This window comes from Salmo trutta, chromosome 12 (genome assembly GCF_901001165.1).
Source record: "Salmo trutta chromosome 12, fSalTru1.1, whole genome shotgun sequence".
Classification (NCBI taxonomy): Eukaryota; Metazoa; Chordata; class Actinopteri; order Salmoniformes; family Salmonidae; genus Salmo; species Salmo trutta.
This window is the reverse complement of record NC_042968.1, coordinates 73,674,194-73,698,927: the sequence shown is the minus strand read 5'-3', so window position 1 is coordinate 73,698,927 and position 24,734 is coordinate 73,674,194. Positions and strand designations below refer to the sequence as shown.

Below are 24,734 nucleotides of genomic sequence, written 5' to 3'. Positions count from 1 at the left end.
TTGGATGGAATATCCCGTCACACAGCGAGAGGCTGCATGCTCCTCAAACAGTCGATGGTGAGTGGAGTGAAATAACAAACCAGTGAGAAAGCTGCCTCCATTCACTATTCCAGTACACACAGATGACATGTCTTGTTTCCCTGCCCCTGGTCCTGCCCATTTGTTAATGGGCCATTCTAAATGGAAACTCATTTGACATATGAGTAAAGACAAGATTAAAATGAGAATAGAGAAAATACGCTCACTTGATGAGAGAGCAGCGTGTGCAGTCTGAGTCCAGCTTTTTTTGCAACATCCTCAAATCGTCAATAGCCTTTACTCGCATCATACAGCCCATAGATGTTTTAATTTCTAAGGCATTCTAAGGTTTGTCTCATTCACAACTAAAATAGCCAAATAACTCTAAATCTAGTGTATAGGTCCTGTTTCAAAGGATCACTTCTACGCTCAACGTAGCCACTTCATATGAGCACTCACTCTGGAATGGGAAAAGTTTTATTTATATTTTATTCAGCTAAGTTCAATTCTATTCTTCTTACTATAGAATAATGGCACGGGACTTAAATGAACAAGCCTCCAGCCTATGGCATGGAGCACAGCCAGATAACATACAGTAGGCCAACTCATATTCTGTTCTTCTGAAAATACATTTTCTTCATATCATAATGTTTCTTTAGACCTGACTAAAATAAATAACGGATTTATTGTGATGGTGTATATTAAATAGATTTATTATACTTTTTAAATGTAAATGTTCCAAAGACACACATCAGCGGACGGTACGCATGGAGGCCTGGAGATGCTAAATGTGTTTATGTTAATTAACGGTCAATTACCGTGAGACCGCTAATCTTTTGCATGACAACAACCGTCTGACAAAATGTAATGAACGCCACAGCCCTAGCCTGGGTCCAGCCACACTGCTCTGCTCTCTTCCTAGAAGACCAGCAGCCGTTTCCAGACCAGCGCTGTGTCTCAACAAGACATTTCCATTAGCTTCTGTATTACCATCCCCAGAACCCCCCCCCCCCTCTCAGAGAAGGAGCACGTGGGAGCTACCAACACTTCTCCCCCAGTCCCTCTCACCATCCCACAATGCATGGCTGCATTAGCACACTCGAGTGGGCCTGTTGCTGGGCAGGGAGAGACGTGACATCCACATGAGGTCCGTGGTTTGGCCCAAACCATCTCCCCCTCCCTCCTTCCCTCTAGCCCAGCTCCCCCTCCCTCCTTCCCTCTAGCCCAGCTCCCCAGCCTACCCTTGAAGGCGAGGGGGCAAGGCGAGGGGTGGTGCTGTGCTGAGGTGGGTGCAACCAGGGTGGTAGGTGTTCCAGCGCTGACCTCCCACTTCATGAGATCAGCTTCGGTGACATTCGGATCAAGCGCTCGCTCCAGCTGCCTCCCCACCTCCCCCTGCCGCAGAGCCAGCTATAATGCCAAGCGAGTCCAATCACTTTATCATCAAAATAGCGATCGCCCTGCCTCCCCTCCTGCTCTTCACCCCTGCTCCCCCTCCAGGGACTGAGAGTTGGATGATCGGGGTTCCCGTCATCCTTCACATTCCTAGCAGCGCTGAGGACTCACAGAAAACAGGGAGAGGCACAAACAGGAAGAAGCTCCCAGACCTCCTCTAAAGGAGCTCCCCAAGCCACCGCTGACTTACACACAGCCCAGTACACAGACAAGAGAGACACAGATCTAGAGGACACACCAACCATTCCGCAGGAACATTCTGGAATATGCATTCTCAGCTTGCAGTATGGAAGCCTTGAATGGGCAATAATAAGAATTTCAACACTAGTTGAACTGAGTTCAGCAACTTAATAAACAATCCCCTTGTTTCCTATTTGGCTGATTCTCAAAGAGAAAAGAGTTATAGCGGTCAACAGTGTGTTTATGAAACTGAGAGAATGAGAAGGGAAAGGGTTTCTGATACAGAATATTTTGTTATCGCTGGCAAGTCTCCATCCATATTGGACCCAAATGACTCCGAACTACAGTATGCTCCGAACTACACTCTGAGGTCCAGTTACAGGGCAGCCCAGCCAAAAGTGTTCACATTATTTTGCTGTTGTTGTTAACAGTTAAGTAAGCACCTCTAGGAACGACGGCAGTAATTCCAGCACAGAGAGGGAAGCATGCATAGGTCGGGAAGAAAATACAAATCGATAAATAAATCATTTAAATTGGCTTCTTCCTTTGGCCCTGTCCAAAATGTGTGACCCCTCTAACTGTTAGCTATTCTACATGGCCCGTTTGGATTCCAGTCCAGTCATGTGAGCAAATGAGGATGAACAAAAAATGACCCTCTAACAGATGACATTCCTATAAATCACAACCTAAACTATATTTAGTTTCCCCTTTAACCACTGTCCTCAGAAACCAGTTGTTTTCATAGAGGCTAAATATGATTCCTTTTCCTTTATTGACTTCTCAACTCTCTTGGCCAGTAAGTACATCATCATTTTCTGGCACTATGGTACACATTTTCTTCCCGGCAACAGTATGTTTGTTTAGGGCTGAATAGTACATCTTAAACTAGCATGTTAGGTTGAGGGGAGGGCTATTCTAAAATGTGGGAGAGACCCACACTGATGCTTTTCTCTCATCACTCCCGTCCTCCTCATGTTTATCACTGGTTAAAGTTAAGAGAGCCGGATGGCAGTCCACCACTGTGCTGTGTCAACAGAGAGAGCTGGTGTGACAGTCAGAATAGCCTCTCTTTCTTTTAATGTCTTTATCAGGGATGATGAGAGCTAGTCGAACTACACTGGGGAGAGAGCAGCTAGCACTGAGCACGGCTCAGATATCTGGGTTGACATGCACATATTCATTTATATTCATGGCATTTATTAGATTACCCATATATTTCTGAGGAGTACTCAGAGTGCCCCTGCTGTGATTAATATACTGTACTGCATTAAGCAACATGGGGCCGCAAGAATGAGAACTTGCTTATTCATGTTTAATGGAAGATAGAAGAGAAGGCTGTTTTTCAGATGCAGCCTTGGTACAGTGAACATCTTACTTCAGGGTTGGGGTCAAATCCATACGGATTTGGAATATGTGGCAAAACATCTCTGTGAACAGCACTGGGATTTAATACTCGCATTCGATCTCAGATTCTTGCATTGAATGTGAGTTTAGCGAGGCATTCTGATCCCAACAGTCTTACAGTGATAATCATTCAAGTAAAAACATCATTCTGCCTCTCTGGGGTGTATGATGAGGTGTGAATCTATGGCTATCCCTCCCTCCCTCCATCTCTTCCTCCCTCCATCTCTCCCTCCCTCCTACGGTTTGAGCTGTAACAATGAGATAGCATTTCAGTGTGATGGTGCTCTGCAGGGATTATGGGCTCAGAGAGTTATTAAAGGCTTAGTGGCTGTGATTTCTCCGGGCCCACTATGGATGGCTGCCGTCACTCTGTGCCAAGCGGAAGGTCCCTGGTGTTCTAGCTACATCAGTCCTGCCCAACCTGCTGGCACACGGCTCCCTTTCCTTGGGAAGGAATCAAAGGCAGGTACATTGTCTCCCCATTCCTCTACTCCCTCTCCAACACCCATCAGTTCTGAGATAAGATAATCACATGCATGTACACATCCAAGATAATCACACGCATGTACACATCCAAGATAATCACACGCATGTACACATCCAAGATAATCACACGCATGTACACGTCCAAGATAATCCCCCGCATGTACACGTCCAAGAAAATCACACGCATGTACACGTCCAAGATAATCACACGCATGTACACGTCCAAGATAATCCCCCGCATGTACACGTCCAAGATAATCCCCCGCATGTACATGTCCAAGATAATCACACGCATGTACACGTCCAAGATAATCACACGCATGTACACGTCCAAGATAATCACACGCATGTACACGTCCAAGATAATCACACGCATGTACACATCCAAGATAATCACACGCATGTACACGTCCAAGATAATCCCCCGCATGTACACGTCCAAGATAATCACACGCATGTACACGTCCAAGATAATCACACGCATGTACACATCCAAGATAATCACACGCATGTACACGTCCAAGATAATCACACGCATGTACACGTCCAAGATAATCACACGCATGTACACATCCAGGATAATCACACGCATGTACACATCCAAGATAATCACACGCATGTACACATCCAAGATAATCACACGCATGTACACGTCCAAGATAATCACACGCATGTACACATCCAAGATAATCACACGCATGTACACGTCCAAGATAATCACACGCATGTACACATCCAAGATAATCACACGCATGTACACATCCAAGATAATCACACGCATGTACACATCCAAGATAATCACACGCATGTACACGTCCAAGATAATCACACGCATGTACACATGCAAACACAAATCATGTATTCATTCAGGTCAAGAGTCAGTGTATATGACCCTGTAGACATCGAAAAGCCACACACATAACTTACCATTCACAACATAGCTTTAAATCAAACCCATCTTTACATCAGAAGTTGATTTATGTGTTTCCCATGAGACCAAGGTAGAGATTTATGGATTGTGGCCTGAAACTGAGCTGCTTTCAATTAGCTGGTGGATTGCTCCACAATTAGTCTGACAATTCAGAACAATAGAGTGGAATGAATCAGGCAGGAATTTGGGCCTTTGCCATTGTTCTCAATCTTCCCATGTTTACGTACTGAATATAGAGCTACAGAACAGGGATTCAAATCTAGCCATGATGATGTCATACGGTTTGGACATTTCCCTTCATCCCTTTTTCATCCCCAAAAAGTCCAACTGATTCAGACGTATGGAATTTGTAAATCATTGCAGAACAGGGTGGAGGGAGGTGGCTGTATATGTTAGGCCTAAAGCCAGTATCTAGTGAGTACAATATGAATCCAAACATCCAATTAGCTCAGACTGTTAGCAGAGCTTATCCCAGAGGTGACAGGCCCCAGACCACAAACTGAACATACTGAGACATTAAACTGGTCTTACTGGACCCAAACAACTCTTAGGCTATTTTATTTTCTGGTGGGATCAGCATCCAGAAATGCTGTGATAGACACACATTTATTATTGGACTATTATAGACTGTGTCTGTGTGGTGGTTGTGTATGCAGGGGCCTGTAATCGGCAGCTTGGTGCTCTGGCGCCTCTGGCTCCTGACCCAGCAGGAAGCAGCCAGGGAGTGCACGGACTCCAGCCAGCCAATTAGAGAGCAGCGAGCATGGAGCATGCTGGGGCTAACAAGCTCCCTCTCCTCGACCTCCCTCACCTCTGTGGGACCCCGCTCGGGAAATACGAGGCGATGGGAGCCACTGGAACGTCCCCCAGCACGCAGATCCCGCTGTGTGACCACAAGGTCTACAAACACATGTTGCCTGGAGTCCCATCACTTGCCGTTTTTACTCCCGACTGCCTGAGCCCAGCACTGCTCAAGCTCTGCCGAGCCTCTCTCTCACAAACAATACACACATACGCATAACACACACCACAGGAGGCTGGTGGCACCTTAATTGGGGAGGACGGGCTCGTGGTAATGGTTGGAGCGGAATACGTGGAATGGTATCAAATACATCAAACACATGGTTTCCATGTGTTTGATGCCATGCCATTAGCTCCGTTCCAGCCAGTATTATGAGCCGTCCTCCCCTCAGCAGCCTCTACTGATACACACAAGCACGCACGAACACACACGCACACTCTCTGATACACACACAGTGCACACACAGTGCACACACGCACACACAATCAGGAGGTTGCTAGATGTGCGTGTTCAGTTCTCCTCAGTGGTTCCTTGCAGTTTACTCTGGCTCAGCTCTATGTCTTCGTTCCAAGTCCTGCAGAATAGTAAATGGGATCCAAATTAATTGGCAGGATTTACGAGGCAGTGAGATAATTCTGAGACTGGGTAATGAAGTCAGCTACAGACTGTGGTGAGAGCTAATAGGGCTTGGCTTAAGGCGTAATTATTGCTTATTTAACCAAAGCGACATCAATAAAGAGTGGTCAATCAAAGACTAAGCAAACACCTGGAGGCCACTCCCACTCCCACTCAGAGAGGTCTGTGAGAGTCAGTAAAGAGAGGGAGAGGGGGTGACCCAGACAGAGGCAGTGATATGGTTTTTGTATGTATTTGTATTCATTAAGGATCCCCATTAGCTGTTGCCAAGGCAGCAGCTAATCTTCCTGGGGTCCAGCGAAATTAAGGCAGTTATACAATTTTAAAAACATTACAATACATTCACAGATTTCACAACACACTAAGTGTGTGCCCTCAGGCCCCTACTCCACCACTACCACATATCTACAACACAACATCCATGTGTACGTGTGTCTATAGTGTGTATGTTATCATGTGTGTGTATAGTGCGTATGTTATCGTGTGTATGCATGTGTCTGTGTCTATGTTTGTGTTGCTTCACAGTCCCCGCTGTTCCATAAGTTGGTATTTGTATCTGTTTTTTAAATCTGATTCTACTGCTTGCATCAGTTACATGGAACTCTATTCAGTTATGTGGAATAGAGTTCCATGTACTCATGGCTCTATGTAGTACTGTGTGCCTCCCATAGTCTGTTCTGGACTTGGGGACTGTGAAGAGACCTCTTGTGGCATGTCTTGTGGGGTATGTATGGGTGTCTGAGCTGTGTGTTAGTAGTTTAAACAGAAACATCGGTGCTTTCAACATGTCAATACCTCAGAAATACTAGTAGTAAACAGCCATCACTAACATTGAGTGGCTGCTGCCAACATACTGACTCAACTCAAGCCACTTTAATAATGGGAAAATTGATGTAATCAATTTATCACTTGCCACTTTATATTATTTATATTAGATAATGTTTACATAACCTACATTATTCATCTCATATATGTACATACTGTACGCCATACCATCTACTGCATCTTGCCATCTTGATGTAATTAGATGTATCACTAGCCACTTTAAACAATGCCACTTTATATAATGTTTTCATAACCTACATTACTCATCTCATATGTATATACTGTACTCTATACCGTCTACTGCATCTTGCCATCCTGATGTAATGTATCACTAGCCACCTTAAACAATGCCACTTTATATAATGTTTTCATAACCTACATTACTCATCTCATATGTATATACTGTACTCTATACCGTCTACTGCATCTTGCCATCCTGATGTAATGTATCACTAGCCACCTTAAACAATGCTGCTTTATATGTTTTCATACCCTACAATACTCATCTCATAGGTATATACTGTACTCCATACCATCTATTACATCTTGCCTATGCCGTTCGGCCATCACTCATTTATATATTTTTATGTACATATTCGTATTCATTCCTTTACACTTGTGTGTACAAGGTAGTTGTTGTGGAATTGGTAGATTACTTGTTAGATATTACTGCATGGCCGGAACTAGAAGCACAAGCATTTCGCTACACTTGCATTAACACCTGCTAACCATGTGTATGTGACAAATACATTTGATTTGATTTGATGAAGTCAATCTCTCCTCCACTTTGAGCCAGGAGAGATTGACGTGCATATTATTCATGATAGCTCTCTGTGTACATCCAAGGGCCAGCCGTGTTGCCCTGATCTGAGCCAATTGCAATTGTCCTTGTGGCACCTGACCACACAACTGAACAATAGTCCAGCGACACACTAGAGCCTGTAGGACCTGCCTTGTTGATAGCGCTGTTGAGAAGGTAGAGCAGCACTTTATTATGGACAGACTTCTCCTCATCTTAGCTACTGTTGAATCAATATGTTTTGACCATGACAGTTTATAATCCAGGGTTACTCCTAGCAGTTTAGTCACCTCAATTTGCTCAATTTCCACATTATTTATTACAAGATTTAGTTGAGGTTTAGGGCTTAGTGAATGATCATTTTGTTTTGGTTGAAATGCACCAGAATCCCAACACCACATCCATACTACCCACTCTAATGAAATAAAAAAGGAGAGCCAGCAATCCTATACTCCAACACCTTAACCCCTCTTCTCCTTCTCCTTCCTCGTCCTCGTCCTTCTCTATGTCCTGTCATTTGGTCTCTTCAAACACGGGCCATATGTGAGTTCAGTGCTGGCAATCAGGAGGCTGAGTTCATCAGGAAGAAATTAGCCAGCCGCTCGGCAGGGCTCTCTCCCATTGGCTAGACACACGGCCCGCTCCGTTTGAGGGCACCCCAGACATTCCTGCGGATAATCTTTTCCATTCCTCCGCTCAGCTCCGCAAGGACAGACCAAATCACTGCACAAGGCCTGCATTGTGAGGGCCCTTCAAAAAGCCCTGTTTTAAAGCTCTCTTGCAGTCTCACTTCACACAACACATTGCCCAAAACCCTTTTTTCCTCTCAGTTTTTTTGGGGGGTCTCTTTAAAAATAAATAACAAAATGATTGCTTTTAAAATGATCTCTGGAAAATAAAAAAGCCCTGAATACCGTTTCTCACGGTCTCTTTCCAGTAAGGGTTTGTTTTTGAAAACTCAAAACAATGTGAAACCCCTGAAACCAGAGCGTGGCCACATCACTGTGCTGCCGGGAGTTCAGGACATCTTCGCTGGAGTCGACTCCCCGGGCGAGGCCAACCAACCTTCCCAGAATCCTCTGCTGCGTCTTCACTCAGCGCCCCGTGTCCTCCACAGCAGCTTGTCATTGTGGCCATGGCCGGGAGGCCGATGGACAGGATTAGAGGACAATCACACCGATGTGCGGACGGGCTAGGATGGGTGTGCTGGATGTGGTGGTGAGAGATTTACAGCAACACATTCCATAATTAGATCCATGATTATGACTCTGGGTATAAAGGACCGACTCCTGCTAGGCTGTACATACTACTGATACTCTCTGTGACTAAGAACCACAATGCTGCTTTCACAGTTACCTCAGCCTCTCTCGCTCTCTCTCTCTCGCTATCTCTCTCTCTCTCTCTTTCTCTCTAAGAATACATTGCTACTCTGCTCTGAGCAGCTAGGTCAGAGAACACCACTGAACTTGCAAAATAGCAAAACACTTAAAAGACAAGAAAAGACAATCTGACTGTCTCACACATTCCCGTCACGTCCCTTGTCAGTAATGTTCCGTCAATTTTTTTTTGTAACTGAGCAAATGTTATGTCTGCTGAGGCTGTATCCGCTTTAAGTTACAGGTTTAACAGTGGCCAAGTAGGCTACTGTGCCTATTTCATAATAACGTAGGCCTACCAGAGTGGTTAACCATCAAAAACAATGGAGAAAATGCATCCCACAACTTATTAACATTGAAATAGCTGTTCTGTCATTCAGCCTACAGTAGCAGTGTACTATTCAATGTAGACCTACATACTATCAGATTTTTGAAAAAAACATGCAGGGCTTGACATTAACCCGTTTATCCACTTGTCCTTCTAACAAGGAGGTGACTGATAATGTTGTGTTGTTTGAGGCAGGAAACCACTTTTCAAAATAAAATGCATTATTATTCCCATACCATTATTACATAGAAACAGGCAAATTATGTTACCCTCTGCCTATTGGCTACTTAGCTTATTCAAGCCGGTCTCAAAATACAACACTGCCCCCTTAAGAAACAAAAAAAGTTCTTAACCTGACTGGCTTTTCATCATGTCTAGAAATGTACACATGTTGTGCTCTTGTAGGAAGCAACCACTCCCCCATTGCTGACTACAAATGATCTATAATTGGCTAATAACTCTTTAACTAGCAAAGGATATTAACAAAATGTGCACACGTGCCTACATTCAACTCTTGCTTTGATCTCAAAACAAGCGCATCTATTCACGACCACTCATGCTGTAAACAGTCCAGTTAAAAGTAAACGGCACAGATCCATATATGGCAATGGTCTATTTGCATATAGGCCTACTGCAGCTCTGATTGGTTATGTGTGTCAATGCAATAGAATCCTTCTGTGATGCGTTCCTCCTACAACAACATCTCGTGCATAGTTTGTTTTGTTAAGCTCTGCGGCATTGAAAGTGGCTAATATTGACTTGATTCCATCACAATTGCCACAGTAATGGACACGTTGATAGTGTTAACTAACAAGGAAAACTCTATAGAGTTGAGTGAAGTTCTATCTCGTTTGTCTCTTCCTGTGATATTTGTTCTGCGCAGCAGTTCTGGGAGAGCTTCCCGGCAGCGCGCAGTTCAGAGGGAACATTACTAAATCAACCCGGGCAAAGATAACTATTTAATGTGCTTGGTCGTGGCTTGAAATAAGGGAAAAGTTCAAGTAGAAACATTGACCTTTGACACAGTTCTATACAGTAACAGCAAGCACTTATACAGTTGGTGTGCTAGAAAAATATCTAATTGCACAGGAAACGTGCACACCATCACTGGGTTCTGACAGTCAAAAATGTACCCATCAATCACACCAGCCCTGCAACACACAACCATGAGGGAGAAAAAGAGAGAGTGTAAAAACTAACTGTCTCCACCTCACAGATCTTGCTGAGACGTGTCCATGAAAAAGTATGCGTGGGGTAGAGAGAGAGACAGAGAGGGTAGTGGGTTCTTGTTCTGCCTGTCTAAAGCTTTTCTACAGTCCCTTTTGTCAATATTGTTCTATTGTCAGACCCATTGAATACACACACCCCCCTTCATTCACATGTTCTGTAATTGACAGTTGCAGTTGTAAGGTGGTCTAGGTCAGGGGTTCCCCCTTTCAGCACTTTCAAGCACTGTTCATGACAAACTATGGTACTGCTACTCCCTGTATATAACTCCACATTGATCTGGTACTGGTACTTCCTGTATATAGCTCTACATTGATCTGGTACTGGTACTCCCTGTATATAGCTCCACATTGATCTGGTACTGGTACTCCCTGTATATAGCTCCACATTGATCTGGTACTGGTACTCCTTGTATATAGCTCCACATTGATCTGGTACTGGTACTCCCTGTATATAGCTCCACATTGATCTGGTACTGGTACTCCCTGTATATAGCTCCACATTGATCTGGTACTGGTACTCCCTGTATATAGCTCCACATTGATCTGGTACTGGTACTCCCTGTATATAACTCCACATTGATCTGGTACTGGTACTCCCTGTATATAACTCCACATTGATCTGGTACTGGTACTCCCTGTATATAACTCCACATTGATCTGGTACTGGTACTTCCTGTATATAGCTCCACATTGATCTGGTACTGGTACTCCCTGTATATAGCTCTACATTGATCTGGTACTGGTACTCCCTGTATATAACTCCACATTGATCTGGTACTGGTACTTCCTGTATATAGCTCCACATTGATCTGGTACTGGTACTTCCTGTATATAGCTCCACATTGATCTGGTACTGGTACTCCCTGTATATAGCTCCACATTGATCTGGTACTGGTACTCCCTGTATATAGCTCCACATTGATCTGGTACTGGTACTCCCTGTATATAGCTCCACATTGATCTTGTACTGGCACTTCCTGTATATAGCTACACATTGATCTGGTACTGGTACTCCCTGTATATAGCTACACATTGATCTGGTACTGGTACTCCCTGTATATAGCTCCACATTGATCTGGTACTGGTACTTCCTGTATATAGCTACACATTGATCTGGTACTGGTACTCCCTGTATATAACTCCACATTGATCTGGTACTGGTACTCCCTGTATATAGCTCCACATTGATCTGGTACTGGTACTTCCTGTATATAGCTCCACATTGATCTGGTACTGGTACTCCCTGCATATAGCTCCACATTGATCTGGTACTGGTACTTCCTGTATATAGCTCCACATTGATCTGGTACTGGTACTTCCTGTATATAGCTCCACATTGATCTGGTACTGGTACTCCCTGTATATAGCTCCACATTGATCTGGTACTGGTACTCCCTGTATATAGCTCCACATTGATCTGGTACTGGTACTTCCTGTATATAGCTCCACATTGATCTGGTACTGGTACTTCCTGTATATAGCTCCACATTGATCTGGTACTGGTACTTCCTGTATATAACTCCACATTGATCTGGTACTGGTACTTCCTGTATATAGCTCCACATTGGTCTGGTACTGGTACTCCCTGTATATAGCTCCACATTGATCTGGTACTGGTACTTCCTGTATATAGCTCCACATTGATCTGGTACTGGTACTCCCTGTATATAGCTCCATTCTTGTGTATTTTATTTTTCTTGTCTTACTATTTTTTTAACTGCATCGTTGGGAAGGGCTCGTAAGCAAGCATTTCACGGTAAAGTCTACACCAGTTGTATTCAGCGCATGTGACAAATTAGATTTTCAAAACAACCTTTCAAAGTTGTGAAGCTAAAACAGGGCTTTGTCTGTGAAGTTCCACATAGAACAAATTCACACTAATGTACCACTCTCCTCTCCTGTAAATTCATCCAAGGTGCCACTGTTTGGGTGTTGTCGTCTTGTCGCCTTTGTCCGAGGCATGTTCCCCTCACATGACATGGGTGTTAAGTTACAACAAGCCACTCAGTCACAAGTCTTCCCCTCCCAACCAATGAATCCACCAGCAGGGCAGGCACACGTACAGCAACAACACAGCAACAGCACAGTACAGTCCCTCAATCCCCACATACCAGAGGGTCAGGTTCAGAATGCACTGCTACGCTGACCTCACCTGACCCGGCTGCCCTAGCAGGGAAAACGGAGGTGATGAGAGCAGAGGCCTGTCTCATAGCACCACTGTTAACATGTCCATCACCGGGCCTCCACGTGCAAAGAATACATGAATCATCAGGCTGACTGACTGACTGGCTGAACCCTGCCTGGAAACAACATTTCTGGCTCTGACAGCTCTACACCCCAGGGTGTGTGTGTGCATGTAGCTATGGAACTTAACAAGCAACATCTTGCATTGTGGATATACTGCTTTGGCATGGCATGTTCAGACGTTCAAATTTGCTACACTAAATGCTCCTACTACCATGAATGTTATGTTTATCTCACCAAATAAAACAATTTATACAGTATGTCAAATGTACTGTATAATACTGTACTGTAGAATATACTGTAACTATATACTATTTCTATCCACTGGCAAATCTTAGCTCATACTTATTTGATACAGGTGTCTTCCCAGGTGCGGAGTCTGCCATGACGGGGAAGATGGCGAGGGGATGTGGAGATGGCGTTGAGTGTTACCTGTAGATATCCGGGGGTGGTGGAGGTGACACATGCCGGTGAAACAGGAGCAGGCCTCCCCCGAGCGTCCTCGCTGGGGGGGCGGAGCCAGCGAGCACTGGGGCTTCAGGAACCCTGCAGAGGGAGGGAGAGGGAAGGAGGGAGGGAGTCTGTTAGAACAGCCAGACAGGATGATGACGATACATTGTTTTGACATTAACAGAGAGAAAGCTGAGATGAGGGTTGCTGGTACTGAACATGGTGAAGGGTGCTGCCTGGATAGGCCTGTCGATACAGATTACAAGTTGCCCTTTATGGTAACAGAGAGGGGATGAGGGAGATTACAAGGATCTCTGCTGTACCCGTCGTCTCTGACCGGCCTCCCTCCTTCCCACCAGCAGGTTACACATCCATCTCCCCTGCCACATGGAGACCCAGCAACCTCTCACATTTAGAGCACTGTGTCTCTGTGACCCTCTAACCCAGAAGATGAGGTTAGCTCAGAGCTCTTTGTCAGCTTCATGACCATGCCCAGGGTCAGGTGACCAGGAGCGGCAACCGCCCGCGGGAGGCTGGGTAGGAGGCTAGGCAGGGGTGGAGAGGCATGGAGTTGGGGCTAGGAACTCTGTGTGGGCAAAATGCCAAATGGCAGGGATGCCTGGAGGGCCTGGGGGCCTGGGGGGGCATCTTGCTGTCTGTCTCCGAGGCCACCAGGGTCAGACTCAATAGGGAAGTCATTATCTCCCACAATGGGTGACTGAATGTTCTGTACCCCCGCTAGTCCAACCTATTTCATTCCACACCATCCTGTATATATCGACACATGACATGATGAGTTGCACAGAAAAAGAAGAGGTAGGCGAGACAGAAAACCCCGTAGAGATAGTATATTGACAACAGTGTCAAAACAACCAATATCAAATGAAAGCCCCATCACAGTCAGTACATCAACCAGAGCTCAGTTTCTGACCTTTGAAATCCACTTTGACCCAATGAATGGCATCAGAAAAGGCATGTATTTCTGTGACTGACATGGCAGGCTTGGCAGCCTCTAGAGAAGGATTTACCAAGCCTTTATCGACAGGAAGGAGTTCATGAGAATCTCATTGGCATCATCAGATCTCCTCAAATCCTGACTTTATTATTTTCTTCATGAGGACCTTTAGATTTCCAGCAGACATTAAGAGCGTTGGTCAGAGAAGCCCCGCCTGCTCTGTTCTGCTCTGCTCTGCTCTGCTCTGCTCTGTTCTGTTCTGTTCTGCTCTGTTCTGCTCTGCTCTGCTCTGTTCTGTTCTGTTCTGCTCTGCTCTGTTCTGTTCTTCTCTGTTCTGTTCTGTTCTGCTCTGTTCTGTTCTGTTCTGTTCTGTTCTGCTCTGTTCTGTTCTGTTCTGCTCTGTTCTGTTCTGCTCTGTTCTGTTCTTCTGTTCTGCTCTGTTCTGCTCTGTTCTGTTCTGCTCTGTTCTGCTCTGTTCTGCTCTGTTCTGTTCTGCTCTGTTCTGCTCTGTTCTGTTCTGCTCTGTTCTGTTCCGAGCCCAACATAGCTCCTTTATTTGGTCCATGAAAAACATGTCACTCCAGATGAACTCATCCAATGACATTTAAAACAGGCACAGTGATATTGAATTAGTTCCCCATGATAAGCCATCTGGGATGTTGACGCTTTGGTCAGGAGTGTGTGTAGTGTGTGTGAGTGCGCTTGCATGTGTGTGGGTTGCTGCGTGCATGTGTGTGTGTGTGTGTGTGTGTGTGTGTGAGTGAGTGAGTGAGTGAGTGAGTGAGTGAGTGAGGGAGTGAGTGAGTGAGTGAGTGAGTGAGTGAGTGTGTGTGTGTGTGTGTGTGTGTGAGAGAGAGAGAGAGAGAGAGAGAGAGAGAGAGAGAGAGAGAGAGTGTGTGTGTGTGTGTGTGTGTGTGTGTGCCTTACTTTGTGCATGCATGCGTGTGTATGTTCTAAGGAGAGGGGTGGCCTGTGCCTGTCAAGCACATTCCTCAGCCCTTTGATTAGAATAATAGAATAATCCAAATGCCAGCGATGCACGTGGAGCACCAAGCCCAGACCTGTATGAACAAACGCAGACAAGCTGAGATCATCTTTAACAGGCTCAATTAGAGGTCGACCTATTAATCGGCATGGCCGATTAATTAGGGCCGATATCAAGTTTTCATAACAGTCCGTAATCGGCCTTTTTGGATGCCGATTATGGCCGATTACATTGCAATACACGAAGAGACTGCGTGGCAGGCTGAGTGCAGCATCAAAAGTGACATCCTTGTGGCTGCAAGGAGCCAAGGTAAGTTGCTAGCTAGCATTATACTTATCTTATAAAAAACAATCAATCTTCACATAATCACCAGTTAACTACACATGATTGATGATATTACTAGGTTAACTAGCTTGTTCTGCGTTGCATAACAAGTGTTTATCATCAAATCACAGCCTACTTCAACTTGATGATTTAACAAAAGCGTATTCGCAAAAAAAAGCACAATTGTTGCAATAATGTACCTAAGCATAAACATCAATGCCTTTCTTAAAATCAATACACAAATATATTTTTTTAAACCTGCATATGTAGTTAAAATAAATTCATGTTAGCAGGCAATTTTAACTAGGGAAATTGTGTCACTTCTCTTGCGTTCTGTGCAAGCAGAGTCAGGGTATATGCAGCAGTTTGGGCCGCCTGGCTCATTGCGAACTGTTGAAAGACCATTTATTCCTAACAAAGACCGAATTAATTTGCCAGAATTTTACATAATTATGACATAACATTGAAGGTTGTGCAATGTAACAGTAATATTTAGACTTATGGATGCCACCCGTTCGATAAAATACGGAATGGTTCCCTATTTCACTGAAATAAGAGTTTTCGAAATGAGAGTTTCCGTATTTGACCATATTAATGACCAAAGGCTCGTATTTCTGTATGTTTATTGTATTAGAATTAAGTATATGATTTGATATTTGATAGCGCAGTCTGACTGCGCGGTGGTAGGCAGCGGCAGGCTCGTAAGCATTCATTCAAACAGCAGGTCTTAGCAATGCTGGGATACATAGCACTGTTTATGACTTCTAGCCTATCAACTCCCGAGATTAGGCTGGCAATACTATAGTGCCTATAAGAACATCCAATAGTCAAAGGTATATGAATGACAAAAGGTATAGTGAGAAATAGTCCTATAATTCCTATAATAACTACAACCTAAAACGTCTTACCTGGGAATATTGAAGACTCATGTTAAAAGGAACCACCAGCTTTCATATGTTCCCATGTTCTGAGCAAGGAACTTAAACGTTAGCTTTTTTACATGGCATATATTGCACTTTTACTTTCTTCTCCAACACTTTGTTTTGCATTATATAAACCAAATTGAACATGTTTCATTATTTATTTGAGACTAAACTGATTTATTTATGTATTATATTAAGTTCAAATAAGTGTTCATTGTTCATTCAGTATTGTTGTAATTGTCATTTATTACAAATATATATAGATAAAATCGGCTGATTAATCGGCATCGGATTTTTTGGTCCTCCAATAATCGGTACCGGTATCGGCGTTGAAAAATAATAATCAGTCGACCTCTAGTCTCAATTAAATAAAACAGACATGAAGACTGCTCACTTAGAAGCACAAACATTATTGAAGAATAAACATGTTTGAAAGGAGAAGAAGTTGATATATCACCCTGTTTGTCTGATACTTCACTGTTGTCACATTCAAAAGGTATCAGCGAGAAGTATAACTACCTTTTTCACCCACATTAAAATGATGTTTGGGACACATAACGGGCCGTTTGGGACACATAAACTGTATAAATGTATACATTTGAATGCTCATTAAAATGGTTCCGCAAGTAAATTAAGTCCACACCTAGATGGTCCAGCCCAATTCACCAGTAAAACATGTGATTTGATGTAGACCTGGTCCATCAAATCTACCCCACCACATTTTCCCTGTCTCCTCTGGGAGCACAGCAGCAGCAAAATCCTGGTTGGACAATGACACATGCCATAGGGCTCTGAGCCATGTCACTGAACATTACCAAGTTAGCATATGAGCTAAGGCTCCCAGTCAAGTTTGACTTTTCCAAAATCAGGTGTAAACCAAGTAGACAGGGGCCAAAAAAACACTCCGCTAGCCGTCCAGTGGAATAATCTTCCCACGTGACACAGTAAAGCTACAGTATGTGATTCAAATGCTGGGAATGTTACCTTAAGCTGTAACCGTGGGAGACAGGACTGGAGTGTGACGAGAATCAGATAATAAGTGAGGGGGGAACTGTTCCTTGTAGTTTCATTAAGCAAATGAGATGTTCCTCTGATAGAAACAGAACACAAATTCATTCAGTGTCATTTTCACCGTTGGGTCAAAAGTAGAGGCGACAAGACCCTACCTAATCAACTCTTGCATATTAAACATTGACCTGATATGTGACCCTGCACATTACTTTCATTGTTTTTGAGAAACAGCATAGAGCTGATATTAATATGCCATTTCAGATGTTCAGGGAGTGTCACATCGAAAATATGTATTTCTTTTTCTTGATGACTAAAAAAACATTTGGGGGTTGTTTTTCCTGCTATCCACCCTTCTGGATTGGTTATAATAAAAAAGCTTCATTTCTCCTCCTCTTGAAGCAGAAGAAGTGAATGATGAAAGTGTAGCAGTAGAAGAGAGGCCTGTGCGTACAGGTCCTCCTGTTGAGAGCTCTAACGCAAGTGATCTGTCATCTAGTGATCTGTCATTAAAGGCATCTATCATACTGCTGCTCCTCCATGTCTTCTTGGCTCATACAGTGCACCCTTGATTACAGGAATGTTTCACCTTTTTCTTTGATTTCCATCTGGAGCGAGGGATGATAACAGGAGGAGAGAAAAGGAGAGGGATCTCGTTGGGTTTAATAACTGTGCGAGGATCCAATCTTTAGGGGACAAGCTCAAACATCCCCCACAAACAGTCAATCAGCATTATCATTAATGGCGGTCAGGGATAGGAACAGTGTAAACACACTGGGGGTTTTCTCATTAAACATTGAGTGCTATAATGAAAAGACAGCCTTTACAACACGGTGCTAATGAAAGCAAGCCTTTAGATACGACTACGCTAATGAAAAAGAGCCATGATGATAAAGCACTTAATGGGACAAAGGCATAATGACAATGTGCTAATGAAACAAAGGTATGGAGATTTGCATTCGTAATAAAGGGTAGGACGCAAATAAAACGTTTTGTTCTCGCAACAGACTCATAGAAACGCCAAACACTAAGGAAACACTTGTAAACTGTGGGTTAGCAACTCATATCCATCTCTATGTGTAATGTGCACTGGTTGCCTACTGGAGAATTACAGTAAAATCATTTAGGCTATTTATGAGACTTAAAGTGGCACTCCAGTCTCATTTTCACCTCATTTAACATCTGATTTACTTAACAAAAGGCATATCTCAATAGGTGGTCCAGGTAAGTCTTTCGTTCTCTATTGCTCCTCTATTGTTCCTCAAGCAAGGGAGGAGGCCGATGACATCACAGATTCCCATCAGACCAACTCACTGACTGCCCTACGCCTTTAAATTTGCAGTTGTGTCTAAAAAACACAATTTAGTATTTTTACTGTATTTATGGGATATCGCTTTTCAACAGTCAAAGTAAAAAAATCACTGGGGTGGGGGTGGTGGTCTGCAGTCCTCATTTAGTCCTCTTAAAGAATGGCCACTGTCGTTGTTTGGCATTACCATGGCAATCAAGCCCAAGGTCAAAGTTCGTTAGGCCCTTCATGGATCAGGAAAGTAATAAAAGCATCTTTCCCACACAGAGAGGAGCGCAGCTCTTCAAGCCCTCAAGGATAGGGCCTCGGTGGTGCACACAGGGAAGGACCTAGCAGCAAGGATATCAATCGCCAGGGCAACCATCGTATACGCCATTTCCCTTCAACCATCTTCAGACGGATGTTAAGCCTCCTCTCTGGAATTAAAGAGCCTCCTCCAGTCCTCTGCCACATCCCTCCATTCTTTCCCTTCCTACACCAGAGAGACTTGTGCATTGGAGTGCGTGGGTGTTGAGTGTTTTACATATGTGCCCTTGAGATAGGCTATTGTGTTGTCTTATTCTCTAGTTCTTATTCATTAATGACATATGGTTGCGCATAAGTATACGTGTGGACTTCAAGAGTTTTACCCATGTGAAACACTAATGTAAAACTAATGTAAAACACTTTCAAAAAGGTTTTGAAAGGAATCTCTTATGTTTGCTATGTTAGGAACTATAATTGAAAGACCCTATCCTTGCCCGACTTCAGTCCAGCACGGTGCACTGTGGCACGCTGTGCTGTTCTGTGATTAGAGCAGAGCGGAGGTTCATCACTGTTACACTCCATGAACCTCAGGTGTTTGCTTTTCACTTCGAGGAAAAATCCAAGGCAGCAGTCTCTCATTATGCAAAATTACTGCTCTGGCAGGTACTCTGCTGCACTGCATGACACTCTCTCCCTTGACTGGCCCTTCATCAAAGCATATCAGCTATCAAAGCAGAGCACACACTGTAAAGAGAAGAGCCCAAAGACACAGACAGACTGACAGACTGACAGACTGACAGACTGACAGACAGACAGACAGAGCCCGTCAGCTCTCATTCTCCTCTCTCTGGATATAAAATGCTCATCACTACCCTGGACGGGATTTCCCAAAAGCATCTTAAGGCGAAGTTCATCATTAGAAGATTCGTAGCAGCATCGTTAAATCTCCGAGCTGTTTGCCAAAACCATCGTTGTTAACGTTGCACTTGAAAACACTTGTAATCTAATGCCTGCCACAGACCACTCGTAGAACAGCTAAGTGCGTCGTTAGATGCTTTCTTGCCCTCTCACGTTACTTTATACAAAGAAGATCTCTCTGCTAAACATAGAATCACAGTTTATCCGTCTCTTTTTGACCGCCAATAACTTCAGAACAAAGCTGACTACAAATACAAAGTTACCAATGTCTTTGCAATTGATACAAACAATTGTAGTGTAAAAATATACTTTGAATGAAAACAGAGATGACTGCATTAAAATATAAATGCAAGGCCTATTTCATGTTCAATAAATTGAGGCTACTGTCTGTAAATGTCACGTTCGTCGTAGGAAGTAGACCAAAGCGCAGCGTGGGTATCGTTCCACATCTTTTATTTTAATGTGAAACTTTGCAAAACAAACAATAAACTACAAACAAAACACAAACCGTGACGAAAGAGGTGCATCATGCACTAACTCAAAATAATCTCCCACAAACACAGGTGGGAAAAACAACTACTTAAATATGATCCCCAATTAGAGACAACGATGACCAGCTGCCTGTAAATGGGGATCATACAAAAATCCCAACATAGAAAAAAGAAACTAGAACCAAAACATATAACTAAATAAACCCCCCCCAGTCACGCTCTGACCTACTCTACCATAGAAAATAAGAGCTCTCTATGGTCAGGATGTGACAGTACCCCCCCCCCAAAGGTGCAGACTCTGGCCGCAAAACCTGAAACCAAAAGGGAGGGTTAGGGGGGTGTCTAGTGTTGGTGGCGGTTCTGGTGCGGGACGAAGAACCCTCTCATCCTGCGGATCCGGCAGCATAGAAGGCGGCTCTGGTGCAGGACGAAGAACCCTCTCATCCTGCGAACCTGCCAGCATCGGTGGAGGCTTTAGACTGCCGACCGTCGCTGGAGACTCCGGACTGCGGACCGTCGCTGGAGACTCCGGACTGCGGACCGTCGCTGGAGACTCCGGACTGCCGACCGTTGCTGGACACTCCGGACAGTCGCTGGAGACTCCGGACTGGGGACCGTCTCAGGAGGCTCCGGACTGTGGGACTTTTCAGGAGGCTCCGGGTTGTGGGCCGTCTCAGGAGGTTCCGGACTGTGGACCGTCGTTGGAGGTTCCGGACTGTGGACCGTCGTTGGCGTTCCGGACTGTGAACCGTTGTTGGAGGTTCCGGGCTGTGAACAGTCGTTGAGGGTTCTGGGCTGTGAACCGTCGTTGAGGGTTCCGGGCTGTGAACCGTTGTTGGAGGTTCCGGACTGGGAACTGTCGCCGGAAGCTCTGGACTGGGAACTGTCGCCGGAAGCTCTTGAACGGGAAAGCGCACTGGAGGCCTGATGCGTGGGGCCGGCACAGGTGGCGCCAGACTGGTAACACGCACCTCAGGGTGAGTGCGGAGAGCAGGCACAGGACGCACCGGACTGGGTAGGCACACTGGAGGCCTAGTGCGTCGAGCCGGGACAGCTGGCACCAGACTGTTGACACGCACTTCAGGGCGAGTGCAGGCACAGGACGTACTGGACTGGGGAGGCGCTCTGGAGGCCTGATGCGTGGGACCAGTACAGGTGGCACCGGACTAGTGACACGCACTTCAGGGAGAGTACGAGGAGGAGGCACAGGACGTACTGGGCTGTGGAGGCGCACTGGAGACCTGGTGCGTAGAACCGATGCAGGATATACTGGACTGTGGCGGCGCACTGGAGGTCTGGAGCGTAGAGCTGGCACAACCCGTCCTGGCTGAACGCTCACTTTAGCCCGGCAAGTGCGGGCGCTGGCACAGGATGAACTGGGCTGTGAATGCGCACTGGCGACACAGTGCGTAGAGCTGGCGCAGGGTATCCTGGACCGAGGAGGCGTACTGGAGATCAGGAGCACTGAGCTGGCACAACCCGTCCTGGCTGAATGCTCACTTTAGCCCGGCAAATGCGGGGCGCAGGCACAGTGCGCACTGGGCTATGAATGCGCACTGGAGATACAGTGCGCATCACCGCATAACACGGTGCCTGACTGGTCACACGCTCCCCACGGTAAGCACGCCCGCTCTGCGACGCTTTCAACGCCAACACCTCTCTCCGGAATCTTTCGTCGAGTTCCTCACTCGACTCCCTGACTGGCTCTGGATCACCCGTCGGCGACCACTCCGTGTGCCCCCCCCCCCCCCCCCCCCGTTGTTGCCGTGCTAATTCCTCGTAGCGTCGCCGTTCCTCTTTTGCTGCCTCTATCTCCTCCCATGGACGGAAATACTCCCCAATCTGCGTCCAGGGAACCTTGCCATCCAGGATCTCCTCCCATGTCCACTCCTGGCCACGCTGCTTGGTCCTCTGGTGGTTGGAGATTCTGTCACGTCCGTCGTAGGAAGGAGACCAAAGCGCAGCGTGGGGATTGTTCCACATCTTTTATTTTAATGTGAAACTTTGCAAAACAAACAATAAACTACAAACAAATCACAAAACATGCACTAACTCAAAATAATCTCCCACAAACACAGGTGGGAAAAACAACTACTTAAACATGATCCCCAATTAGAGACAATGATGACCAGCTGCCTCTAAATGGGGATCATACAAAAATCCCAACATAGAAAAAATAAACTAGAACCAAAACAACATAGAACTAAATAAACTAGATAAACCCCCCAGTCACGCCCTGACCTACTCTACCATAGAAAATAAGAGCTCTCTATGGTCAGGACGTGACAGTAATTTGTCTCAACATATTTCATGATGTGTGCCTACAATGTGCCCAATGATGTGCCAAATCAGGGATTTTGTGCATTTTTATTCGATAAACATTAGAATAAGCCACCTCAATATTTGCAGCCGTAGGTGGTAATATTTCTCTAGGAGCTCTAAGTTAAGATTTGAATTGAGAAAGTTGCTGCCTTTCTTTCGATCCTATCAGTATCGACAAATGCTCAAACGATGCACTTAGCGAATTCTCTCTGCATGGTGTTTTGGGAAAAACGTTACATCTTCGGCTGTTGCAGGAAAGATGCATTGTTAAAACACTCATAAGCCTTAGTTCCATCGCAATCGGGAAACTGGGCCCTAGTCCTTTCTAAGGGAGAGTGTCTCTCTCGCCTTCAGAGGCTGATCATCAGCATGGAAAGCATCCAACCTTTTCCCCGACGACATATCTGCTCCATCAGCAAACTGTCTTTTCATTCTGCAGCTTTTCTTCCTTTGAAGAAAACCACACTAAACATGCTTTTCAGCTCCTCTTCATCTCAATAAAAACAAAGGCTGTGTAGATCTATCATGACAATGAAGTAGACGTGTGAAGGAGACGAGGAAGTGTGCATGAAGCTCATTAGAAAGGCAATTTTTTGGTGTTCTAGGCACAAACCCTGTGAGAAAACATCATCCTTGCAGTTGTCTTTTATGTGTCTCTCTGTCTCCCACCTCTCCCTCCTCACACAACAGGACCCCCCACAGGTGTGGAAACACTAGCCTGCTCTGAAATTCCACCCCAAGCTGGACCCCCCACTGAGACTACCGGGGTCCCTGACCAGCCAATCACAGCAGAGGACAGGTCACACGGAGTAGGTCCAGAGAGCTGGGTCCCAGTCGGCTAGCTCACCCCACGGGGTGCCTCCTGGGGTATAGAGTTTCAAGTGAATTACAAGGCCCAGTAGGACCATAACAGTTTCATACAGCATTCCATGTCAAACCAAGGAGTCATCATGGATGCACCCACAAAACTATACCAACTTAGTTAAGATCTACCTAACTAGGTCAATCCAAAGGGTTCCTAACTGGGCTTGTCCTGGAGTAGCTTGGGGATGATCTGGCACCACCAGTTGCACTGCCTTGGATGAATTAACCGGACTAGACTGACTTCTATGGTTAACAAGAGTCACCTGAGGGCTTTTTTTTGCCTGAAAGCAGGGCCAGGGTGGCCAGGCCAGCCAGCCGGACTTATGAAGAAACAGATGCCTATGAAGACCTTGGCTGGAAGACATAATGCTGACCCAACCTAACCCAACACAAAACAACTGAACTATTCTTAGGTTTTTAAGTGTGGGTAGAAAGAACATAAACTTAAATACAGAAATTGTGAAACAAACACATTTTTAGACTCCGTCTCCGAAGAGTCAAAACACCAAGCGCTGCAGAGGCCTGTGGAATTGGCCATATAATGTTAACTGGACAGTTTTATTGAATGACTTATTAAGCAACTGTGTTTTGCAAGACCTTAACTCAGAGGCTTTTGAAAGGAACAAGAGCACCTTTCTGTAACGGCTCTTTTAGGTGAATGCCGTTCCTTTTTCTCTCTCAAATTGAGTTTGTACTTTCACACCGACGCAGGGTAATGAAAGTGGCAGTTGAAACCACAAGGCAACTGTAGTGAGGAGTTGACAATGATGACCTTTCCTGCATAGGTGATCTTCAATTATGAATGCAGCATGGCTATCTACACAAGAGAAACATTTATCTTGAAAAATAATTTGGTAAAATGCCTAAACAACTTTGCCAGATACTGAAAAGCAGGCATTCTGTTTCCTGGTTTATTGTTCAGGAAATATCTAGGCATATCTATAATATCTAAGCAACCTTGAAATACAAACTTATACTATAGAATGCTCAATAGTAAAATATCAATTTCACGGTTACTATTAAAATACTACATGTGTTGTATATAAGAAAGTATACAGTAATACAATAACTATCATATTATTCTCAGAGAGAAAAAAGCAGACAACAACTCTCTGACCCTGGTCTCAGCAGAACTGTCACTCTACAACATAAACAAGTGAAGCGGCACAGCGGCTTGGTTTGTGTGCCCTTCGGTTGAACATCTGTAAACATTCATGAAACACTGA

At 44.8% G+C, this 24,734-nt stretch overlaps 1 protein-coding gene across 7 annotated transcripts in view; it reads right to left on the bottom strand.

The window, feature by feature from the left end:
- LOC115204142 (retinoic acid receptor RXR-alpha-A) overlaps nucleotides 1-24,734 on the bottom strand; it is a 161,626-nt gene that overhangs the window by 98,297 nt on the left and 38,595 nt on the right. For 6 of the 7 annotated variants that reach the window (XM_029769492.1, XM_029769494.1, XM_029769488.1 and 3 more), the window contains one exon: nucleotides 13,059-13,259. In XM_029769492.1, coding sequence (XP_029625352.1) covers nucleotides 13,059-13,179 — 121 coding nt within the window. In that variant the 5' untranslated portion in view covers nucleotides 13,180-13,259. The remainder of the gene's footprint in view (nucleotides 1-13,058; nucleotides 13,260-24,734) is intronic. The other variant, XM_029769491.1, reaches the window with a different exon arrangement.